Here is a 10,287-nt window from a genome sequence, read left to right on the forward strand (position 1 = left end):
CACTTTTATGGACTTCAGCACAGTCAGGCAACACATAATGTTAAATTAGGTGACAGAGTTTTACCCCATGCTTTCTGCATCAGATTCCTAACTTTAGGATTTACAACTAGGTTTGCAAATGAGAACATTGACACTGAGCTGCTGCAAAACCATGCAAGTATGCTGACCTCTCATTGAATCTCCTTCTGTGCATCTTTGAGAATAAGACCTGCTACCATCTCAACTATCAACAGTGACGGCCAAACAGAAAAAGCTGGGAGTCACTGGTCTGGGCCATAAAATTTCATCTCTTGAGACAAAATAGACATAAAATGGACAAGAAGAGAAAGTTAAGCTGCTAAATAAAAGCCTTCACTCCCTTCCTCATTTTGTTATTTTAAGTTGATTACAGAATGAACTGTCTATAAATTCAATTCCAAATGAGAATATTAAATGTGCCTTAAAAAAACTCAAAAGCTAACAAAAATATTCAAATAAATTACTTCAATAGTAATATGCAAAATCACAAAATTATATTTCATATCATAATGTCAGGATAGCAGAAATTTACCAATTTCTTCTCATATCATTTACCTTCCTGCAGCTAGCAAGTCAAATTCATCCCTATTCCAGCCAAACTAGAAGAAAAACACAAACATGTTACATATATAAAAGTTTCATACAGTACAGAAAACTGCATATAGTATGTTCACTGCTTTGAGTAACAATGCATTGGATATATTTTTACTTAACTGCAGCAATCTAAAGAAGAGGTAGGTGTTGTACATGGACTTGAGCAGCTATACAGTTAATTAGTAAAAAAAACCAAAAAACTCTGCTGCATTTCCTTTTTCTTCGTATTAATAGACCCAAACAAATACATATTCTCAAAGTCACACCCTCTTTAAAAAAAAGGGAAGTGCAATATTTGTCTTATTCAAAAATTGCATAACACAGAGGTTTAAAAGTCTAACACCTATTTTATGTCATGTAAACGAACCACTATGTTTTTTCAACTTTGAAAATCATCAGTTCCTGGAGTACTACCAGTCATCCTTAAAAACTGGAAGTATGTCTTCCGTTTAACTAGAAACTATTTTTCCCAAGTTCAACACAGTGCAAGCAATTTATTCATTGTTTCTTATTTAGAACTCTCCCTAAAAACCTTTCAATAAATTAGATAAGGAGGCTTCTCTGGAATAGATAATACACACTGACAGCTATTTTAAGAATGTAAACAGCTAGAAATAAACTAATGAGTCATAATGACAATTATAAATGGGAAAGTTTAATTCTAGATTAGAATCATAGAACAGTTTGGGTTGGAAGGGACCTTTAAAGGTCATCTAGTCCAACCACTCTGCAATGATCACGGACATCTTCAACTAGATCAGGTTGCTCAGAGCCCCATCCAACCTGACCTGGAATGCTTCTGTGGATGAGCCATCTACCACCTCCCTGGCCAACCTGTGCCAGTGTTTCACAACCCTCACAGTAAAGAATTTCTTCCTTATATCTAGTCTAGATCTAGCCTCTTTTAGTTTCAAACCATTACCCCTTGTCCTATCACAACAGGCCCCGCTAAAGTTTGTCTTCTATAGGCCCCCTTTAAGTACTGCAGGGCCACAATAAGGTCTCCCCGGAGCCTTCTCTTTCTCCAAGCTAAATAACCCCAACCTTCTCAGCCTGTCCTCATAGGAGAGGTGTTCCAGCCCTCTGATCATTTTTGTGGTCTTCCTCTGGACCAGCTCCAAGAGGTCTGTGTTTTTCTGGCGACAAGGGTTCCAGAGCCGGACACAGTACTGCAGGTGGGGTCTCACCACAGCAGAGCAGAGGGGCAGAATCACCTCCCTTGACCTGCTGGCCACACTTCTTTTGATGCAGTCCAGGATATGGTTGGCCTTCTGGGCTGTAAGTGCACACTGTCAGCTCATGTCCAGCTTTTTCATGCACCAGTACCTTCAAGTCCTTCTCGTCAGGGCTACTCTCAATCCCTTCATCCCCCAGCCTGTACTGGTACCAGGAGTTGCCCCAACCCAGGTGCAGGACTCCACACTTGGCCTTGTTGAACCTCATGAGGTCCCTCTGGATGGCATCCTGTCCCTCAGGTGTGTCAACCGCACCACTCCTCTCAGTGTCATTAATCAAGCAATGTTTGACATGCATGAAGTCAGAAGAGTATGAAGTTTTAGAAAGGATATTTGTAACTAGACACTAACATATACCATCATATTTTATTTTTTTGTAAATATGCACCAAAAGAAAGCTTCTGTATTTCACAGTGTGGTCATTCACAAAAATGCACAAACTATTCAAAATACTTCAGAAAACCACATATCGTGCTTGTATAGTTTGTTGAAATTCGAAGAATTTAAGAAATGTTGCGTTGAAACTCAACTACTTAAAATAAAACTGCTTACCCATTGAAAAAGACCAGTGTTTTAGACCACCTCATGTGCCTGCCCCCCCGTAAACCCAAAGTGAGCTCTACGATCGCCACCTTGTGGTAAAGAAAAATATACCTCTTAACCTTGCACACCAAATTTTCAAGGCGGGGGGGTGGTGGTGTGGACAGCAAGAGTGAAATACTGGTGAAACATGCTAAGACTTCCTTAACTTCACCGAAGTGCTTTCCACTTCATGATACACATGTTCATAAATAACTCTGCTATAAGTTTAGCAGAAACGAAAGCTAGCAACTTTCCAGGCATGTAAGGAAAAAAAAAATTAAGGTGCTCATTATTTTTAATTGGGCATCTATATTTTCATCAGGAACAAAAATTGTCTGAAAATGACTGCTGAATATTCATTCACATATGTTCATTATCACATGGGAATTAACTTGTACTTACAGAATGAATGAGTGGTCCTAATACAATCCCACTGTCAACGCATCTACCTGTCACAACAATATCGGCTCCAAGGTCCAGAGCTCTGCTTATTGGTCTTGCACTAAAGATGACAAAAAACAACAGTAACATTTTTTACATTAAAAAAAAAATAATCAGTTCCCTGTCACACAAAGGATAGAAATCACTTTAAAATCCTGTAGGAAATCAATAAGATCATTTTTAACAACCAAATTGTCATTTTGTATGTACAACAATATTTTTAAAAGCAAACCTCAGAACACCCTATCAAATTCAGATATCTAAATGACATAATTGAAACAGTTTCTACAAGCATCGAGACAAGTGTCTTGAATATAGTGCACAGAGTGTCACCTCTATTACCAGTAACAGAAAATAGTGTTTTTCAGAGATTCATTACTCATTTCATTGGTAGATGAGTGTATAAAGACCAATATTCTTCACAGAGAACGCTTGGTAATTTTGCCTTCCAATTTTAAACCTTTCAGGTCAGTTTCCTTAAGTGTTTTTAGAACTTGCAATATCAACTAACTTGAAGAACAGCATTGTGCAGTTATTCTTTCCAAAGAAACTCAGCCAACAGATTTTCCAGATTGATCAGTTAAGAGTTGTCCCAGTCAAAATTAGTCAGGCGTGAAAGTATTCACCCAGATGAACGGCTTGAGTTTATACACTTTAGTAAGCAAGCTTTGACCACAGCACATGACTCCTGGCTTCTAAACATGCGTTATGTGTTGGATCCTTCTAGTCTTCATGAAACAGGCAGCTTGAAAACACAAACCACATAAACCGCGAATCTTGAAGAACAAAACCAAGAGCAGTGTTTGTCTACAGTTTCTATAGACTTAGCCCTCTTTTTGTCAAGAGATAAGTTAGAAGACACAGAAGTTTTCCTAGTGATGTAAACATAAAATGTAAGTATGTATTTTTGTTTCCCAATGCTACATGAGCCAAATGATACTACCTACAACAATAAGCAAATATACAGCATACAGAAACAATTTACACCTCTAGTTGTAGCGTTAAGTAACAGTCACAGGTAAAAAGCACAAGTGGTGTTTCTGCATACATCCATACAGGATACTGCCAGAAAAACTGTGTAACTACCTTTCAAAAGCAGCAAATAAAGCCACTTGGCTCTTATTGTTAAAAACGCACATGAACTCGGTCCACAGAACTCCTAATGGCCCAAATCAGGAGGGACAGAAGAAACACTTCAGGATTGATATCCCAATGCAAATTTTTCAGATGGAGTTTACACACTTGAGTCAAGAATCAAACTGTAAACATCATCAGATTTAGAGAATTAGAAGTCACCTATCTACAGGACTTACAGATTTTACCCAACACACTCTGATGCTGACTTGTTTTACAGGCATATATAAATTTATCATCTGCTTTACAAATAAGCCCCCACTGCTGATGCTGTCAAAGAAAAATGTAACTTATGAAATGACTAATTTAAGAGGCTGGCAATAGCTTTACATTTCAACGCAACTGAGATTAAGGGGCTCATAAAGAAATACTGCTTTTATTAGAAAACAAAGAGCAAGAGTCCACTGTTATAGCATCTGTTAATGAAGCAGAGACAAGAGGTAATCTGAAAGGGGCATAAAAGAAAGCTGGAAAGGTACTTTGTACAAGAGCATGTAGTGATAGAATGAGGAGTAATGGCTTCAAACTAGAAGACAGTAGATTTAGATTAGGTATCAGGAAGACATTTTTCACTATGAGGGTGGTGAGACACTGGAACAGGTTTCACAGAGAAGTCGTGGATGCCCCATCCCTGGAAGTGTTCCAAGACCAGGCTGAATGGGGCTTTGAGCGACTTAGTGTAGTGGGAGGTGTCCCTGCCTGTGGCAGAGGGGTTGGAATTAGAGGGTCTTTGAGGTCCCTTCCAACCTAACCCATTCTACGTAACAGATTTTTAAAATGCCTCATCCTCATACTAGCCTGCTTTTGTCCTCTCTGTTTTGATTTGCATTGCTTTTTGAATTCATGAATAAATCATGAATCACCAGAAATGGAATGAACACTGTCTGACAATTACAAAGCTTAAACGTTATTTCGTAGATCTCATTTACAGTTATTCACATCTGCAGATGTTGCAAGTCAAAGTTTAACAAACAGAAAACCCAGCAACAACAGAAAACACCAAAGATGAATTAAAAAAAAGACTCTTCTATTAAAAGGTTCTTATTTTACAGAGAAAAATACATGCTGTGTTAGGTACAGCCGTTTTCTGCTATCTGCCAGTGACGCATTTTTGGAAAGGGCAATGATAATGGTAAAAGAGAGATAAAAGCAGTTTTCCCATAAACTTTAATGTAAAAGAGGGTGGACTGTGTGCACAGACTTTAGAACAACATTGAACAGAAATTCAGGACGGGATGATATATATAACATGGAGGACAGAAAAGCAAAAACAGGATCACCAACTGGAAGAGATGCTGGCTTTTGGGAACATCTGACCATTGTCCCGCATCTCAGTCCTTCCCCTTTGATAGACCTGATTGATATTGATTCATCTGAAGAGGCTGATGGTGACAATGAAAATGCAACTGTTCACAAACAGGCAGCTAGAACACCTGCATTTAGAGATTTATGGGAGGCCTTCAGGATCATAAAGGAGGCAAGGGAGATCTTTCAAAGTAGCGATTTGTCCTGGAAACCCAGCTTCCAAAATTTCAAAGGTACAAAGCCTGACACATAACTCAGCACAGCCTAATAGAACCTCCTACAGTACGCAGAGCATGTCCCAGTACCCTAATTCCTCAGTTGCACTTCTCTAGTGACAACATCCTAAACAACTGCTCCATGCAGTGACGGCATATTCTGCACATAAAAAAGGATTTTTGCAATTGTTATAATTAAACTAAAACTATTTTGGCTTGAACTAAAACCTGAGGATTCACAAAAGATGTAATGCTAAGGAGTTGCAACTGGCAAGGTTCTAAATTAAAAGTTTATTTACAAGTTATAAACTTTTTTTTCTGGTTGCCTGAATAACGCAAAGGTGAACCTCACATACTGGGTGGTTCTACTTGCAAAATAAAACAAGCTCATGTAGTCAATGTGTTCAAGTTATTTTCCCATAACAAAACCAACTTATTAAAATAACTCACCCAAGATACACATTCATGCTATGAATGCTCTCTGGAAATTGTTTGCCACTCTCTAAATCAGTGATACCAGCTCCTTTCAGGTTCTCTTTCTGTTGGAAAACAAACAAAACATCAAAACTTTGAGTATTTTCTAGTATCTAGTGTAAGCCTTTTATTTGTATCAGACAACAGATCCACCTCATAGCAACTCTAAGCAAAGTATAATCATTAAAATTAGCAACAATACAAATCAGTTGAATGGCTAAAAGCCCTAGACACACTTTTAACCATAGTTTTCCAGCACACAGAAGAGTAAGTCAGTCTTTGAAGAATGCTAGTTCATTCACAGATGATCCACTACAATGAACTAGTATATTTCTAGGCTTTTAAACGGTATTTAATTGCTGTAGGACTGAATAAATCAAACCCTGCAAACAGAAATGTGTCTGCCATAACAGCAATTGTGGTGTGGCCAGAAATCAAGGCTAATTCTGCAGCTCCAGGTAATATTTACAATACATTGTGTTTCCAGAGAGGTAAGAGGACGGGTGTTTTTGACCATGCAGTAGGCAGCTTGGGAAACCAGTGGATCCAGGGGCATAGACTCAATGTCTAATGCTAGTTACAGGGGGGGGATCTATAGTGTGGAAAAAAACCTTCCACTTTGATTAATTTGGTATTCCATGTTAAGGACTGAAATCCTCCAAACCACAAACAACATTTCCTAGCTTTACTTATGATGTTTGGTATCTACAGCAAAAGTTGTCTGTAGGCAATAAAAGCTTTCTCTTTTTCGCTCCTGCAAGTTACGTACCGACACTAGCATAGAAAATAATCCTTTTCAGATCAGAAACGTCCATGCCAAACTCAAATATATAACGACCATTTCACTGTCATACCAGTAATGAAATTCTGGACCACTGATGATAAAGTAATTTCAGTAGAGCAGAAGTTTCTTGAAAGGAAGTAAAAGCACTGCATGTAATTTGGAAATAAAGAATCTTACTTGACCATCTTCCACAGTCAATGACATGCAAGGAATAACAGAGCCTATTCAGATAAATAATTTTCCAAGTTACAGGCAGAGATTTAACCACTGTGCAAACCTATCCACCTTTAACCACTATCAATGTATAAACTGTTTTCACAGTATCTTTTCAGGTATGGCCAATGCTTTTTGTGCAACCAGACGTCATACATAAACTGTCATCCTTTAAATCAAAAAGAGCCATACATTTAATCTACGGATTTCAAGGGTTTTTCAGAAACATTAAAACTTCAATCCTCTCACTCAACATTACCTTACTGGCTATAAACTAATCACTTAAAAACAGAACAGCAGCTACCTGTAAACAAAATAACAACAGGAAATGCCTTTAAACTACTAAAAACAGATAGAAGGGATGAACATTTGAACACATGGTAACTACACCACGTTTAAATTTAAGAGATTTAACATTCAAGATTATTTAATTTAGACAGAAAAAATAAGTAACAGCACATCCTGGCTTGTCCTGACAAGCAAGCATACCTTATATCAGATTCACAGTTTGCTTCAAAAAGATAAACAGCGGATCCACAGTCTTATAAAATTCACCCCCATCACACACCAAACAAAGATGTGCCAAGAATTGTTTTTATGCATAAAAAGAATGAAGAAAATGAAGCACTTCTTTGGTGCTTTTAACGGTAGCAGGCTAGTGCATAAAGATACACAAAGTAAGTTCCTATATGACAGTAAATGCCACCTTCATGCTATATAGGACTAAATTTCCACAATGTTACTAAACCTTAAGACAAAATAAAATACCTCACTCATTAGGTCATCCCCAGCAACAACAGCTATTTTCAAATCAACATCTGCTTTCTTTGCCACCTCCTGAAGGGCAGCTGCACAAGCAAGTGGATTAATTCCACCAGCATTGCTGATGACACGGACACCTAAACAAAAAGACAAATTAAGTTCAGCAGTGTCAACAGACACTTGTATTTTAAAAACTTAAAGCATGCTGAAATGCAAGCAAGGTATCATCTTTGCAAGGTGTCAGACATCCTATCAAGTAAACTACTAAAAACACATTAAAATATGAACCCCATTTAATCTGTGAAAGGATCAGAATAAGCCAATGCAAAATCATTTACAGAAAAGTAATTGTTATAGAAACTTTTTATCTTTCCTTTATGCATGGAAAGAGAAAAGTGACCAAAAAGACATACATGAAGAGGCAGGCAGACAGTATTAAAACAACTCCTACAGAAATAGTATTTGACACCAGTCATTCAAGCATCCATGCTCTCCAAACAACTGCATTTTAGCAGAAACATGCACCTATGTCTATAAATTCCAGACGGTGTTAACAAGGTATTGGGTACTTAGAAGTAATTCCCCTTCTCCTCTCAAGCTCAGAAAACTGTGACACTGTACTAATGTAAACAGGAAAAAAAGTAAGTGATCAGAAAGTAAGTGATACTCTAGAACTATATGGGAATGTTCAAAAACTTTTAGATTGCATTGAAACCGTCTATATCTCACGTTTCAATAAAGGTCTGTAAAGCAAGCTTCCATTCACAAATTAAAGCTACAGTAAGATATACATGGATATCTATGTATATATTTGTAATTATAGCAAACATTTCAAGTTACCCAATCTAAATGTCACCAGACCTGCACTTTGCATCTATTACAATGTGATTTTTGCTGATGTTTAAAATATTATTGCTAGAGGACAGCAAAATGCTTGGGTAAAAACCAGATGTTTATAGCAACAAAAGCCATACAAAACTTAGATAAGTGAACTTAATTAAGATGCAAACTCACACAAAGAGCGGCATACCTTTCCTGTGAATATCTTTTATATAAGGAGCCATGGCAGTGGAAACAAAATCTGGAGTGTAACCTAAAACCTGAAAAAATGAAAAGCTGTAAGCTGTTTGTTACAGTCAAGTGAACCCAATCCCTTTTCTTGGTTAAGGGAAAGGAAAAAACAGGGAAGAACAACCAGCTCCCAAAATGTCTGGACACAGAAAAGGATGTGAACGCTTTTGTAAGATGAAACTGAGTATGTGAAAATAAATAAATACATGCAAGTAAGAAGTGTACAAAAGCAAACGTGTCCCCATAACCTGACATGTCTTAAAACAGACTGGGAGGGTGATTTGTGCCCGACGAGAGCCGGGGAGGGACCGGAGCCCACCCGCCTCCCGGCGGGGCTGCACCCCACCCAGCCGGGCCCCCTCGCCTCAGCCAAACCGGCCGCGCCGGGGCCGGGCAGCGGCTACTCACGGGAGACCGGGCTTTGGCGGCCGTCAGCAGCGACATGGTGATCTCGGAGAGATAATCGAAGACGAGGAAATCCAGCTTCCCTCCGTACAGCAGCTGCGGCACTGGCGGGGCAGGGGAGAACCCGCCGTTAGCACCGCGCCGTCCGCGCCCGCCCCGGCCCGGCCCGTCCTGTCCCGCCCCGCGGTGCCGGGCTGAGGCCCGCCGGGCCGTCCCGCCCCTGCCCTCGCTGACGGCCTTGCGGGCGGCCCGCCCCGCCGCGCCCGGGCGTGCGGCGGCAGCAGCCCCGGCCCGGCCGCTTACGCAACGGGGCTGTTTGCGGCGCTGCAGCCGCCGCCCGGACGCCCCCCCGCCCGGCGGCCTCGCCAGCCCTCGGTGCCCCAGCGACCACTCCCGCCGCCCGGCCAAGCCTCCCCGCGGGCAGTCGCCGCCGCCTACCTGCGGCCGCCGTGTCCCCCCAGAAGCCCGAGGCGCAGCCGATGCGCACCGCGGCACCCGCCGGCGGCTCGCAGCCGGCACTGAGCCGCCTGCTCCAGCGGGGCGGGCAGGCGGCGGCCCCCAGCAGCCGCGGTCCCCGGAGCCCCAGCAGCGCGGCGCAGCTCATGGTGGCGGCAGGCGGGCTCCTGGGCGACGCCCCCAGCTGAGGCCCCGGCCCGCGCCCGCCCCGCGGCCCGCCCTGGCCCGCCCCGCGACAGCGGCCGAACAGCTTGCTGGGCGCCTGCGGAAGCGGAGTGTATGAACCCCGGGTTCGCTGGGAGACATGGCAGGAGCTCCGGGAGGCCCGGCTGGCGCGCTCCTTTCAACATTGAAGGCGGCTGAAGGGCTGTGGTGGCTGCGCGCCGGAACGGGCCTGAGCGGGGCGTCTGGTTTGGTTCTGGCCCACGCCGGGCAGGGGTCGGTGCCAGGTGCCGCCGCACCCCTGCGGTGCTGCAGGGGTGGCAAGGGCACGGACTGAAACACCAGGCGTGGGGTCGGGGGTTAACCTGAAACCTTGAGACCCCGTTAAGGTTTTCGGTAGTGTCGAAATCATAGAATCGTTTAGGTTAGAAAAGAC

At 41.9% G+C, this 10,287-nt stretch overlaps 1 protein-coding gene across 3 annotated transcripts in view; it reads right to left on the minus strand.

The window, feature by feature from the left end:
- LOC128910008 (uncharacterized) overlaps positions 1–9,859 on the minus strand; it is a 68,724-nt gene extending 58,865 nt beyond the window's left edge. For all 3 annotated transcript variants that reach the window (XM_054202716.1, XM_054202715.1, XM_054202717.1), the window contains exons 1-7: positions 9,672–9,859; positions 9,237–9,337; positions 8,788–8,857; positions 7,764–7,894; positions 5,975–6,063; positions 2,832–2,931; positions 574–617 (exon numbers count right to left, since the gene is read on the minus strand). In XM_054202716.1, coding sequence (XP_054058691.1) covers positions 574–617; positions 2,832–2,931; positions 5,975–6,063; positions 7,764–7,894; positions 8,788–8,857; positions 9,237–9,337; positions 9,672–9,837 — 701 coding nt within the window. In that variant the 5' untranslated portion in view covers positions 9,838–9,859. The remainder of the gene's footprint in view (positions 1–573; positions 618–2,831; positions 2,932–5,974; positions 6,064–7,763; positions 7,895–8,787; positions 8,858–9,236; positions 9,338–9,671) is intronic.
- Positions 9,860–10,287: the final 428 nt, after the last annotated feature.

The sequence above is a fragment of the Rissa tridactyla genome, chromosome 5 (genome assembly GCF_028500815.1).
Source record: "Rissa tridactyla isolate bRisTri1 chromosome 5, bRisTri1.patW.cur.20221130, whole genome shotgun sequence".
NCBI lineage: Eukaryota > Metazoa > Chordata > Aves > Charadriiformes > Laridae > Rissa > Rissa tridactyla.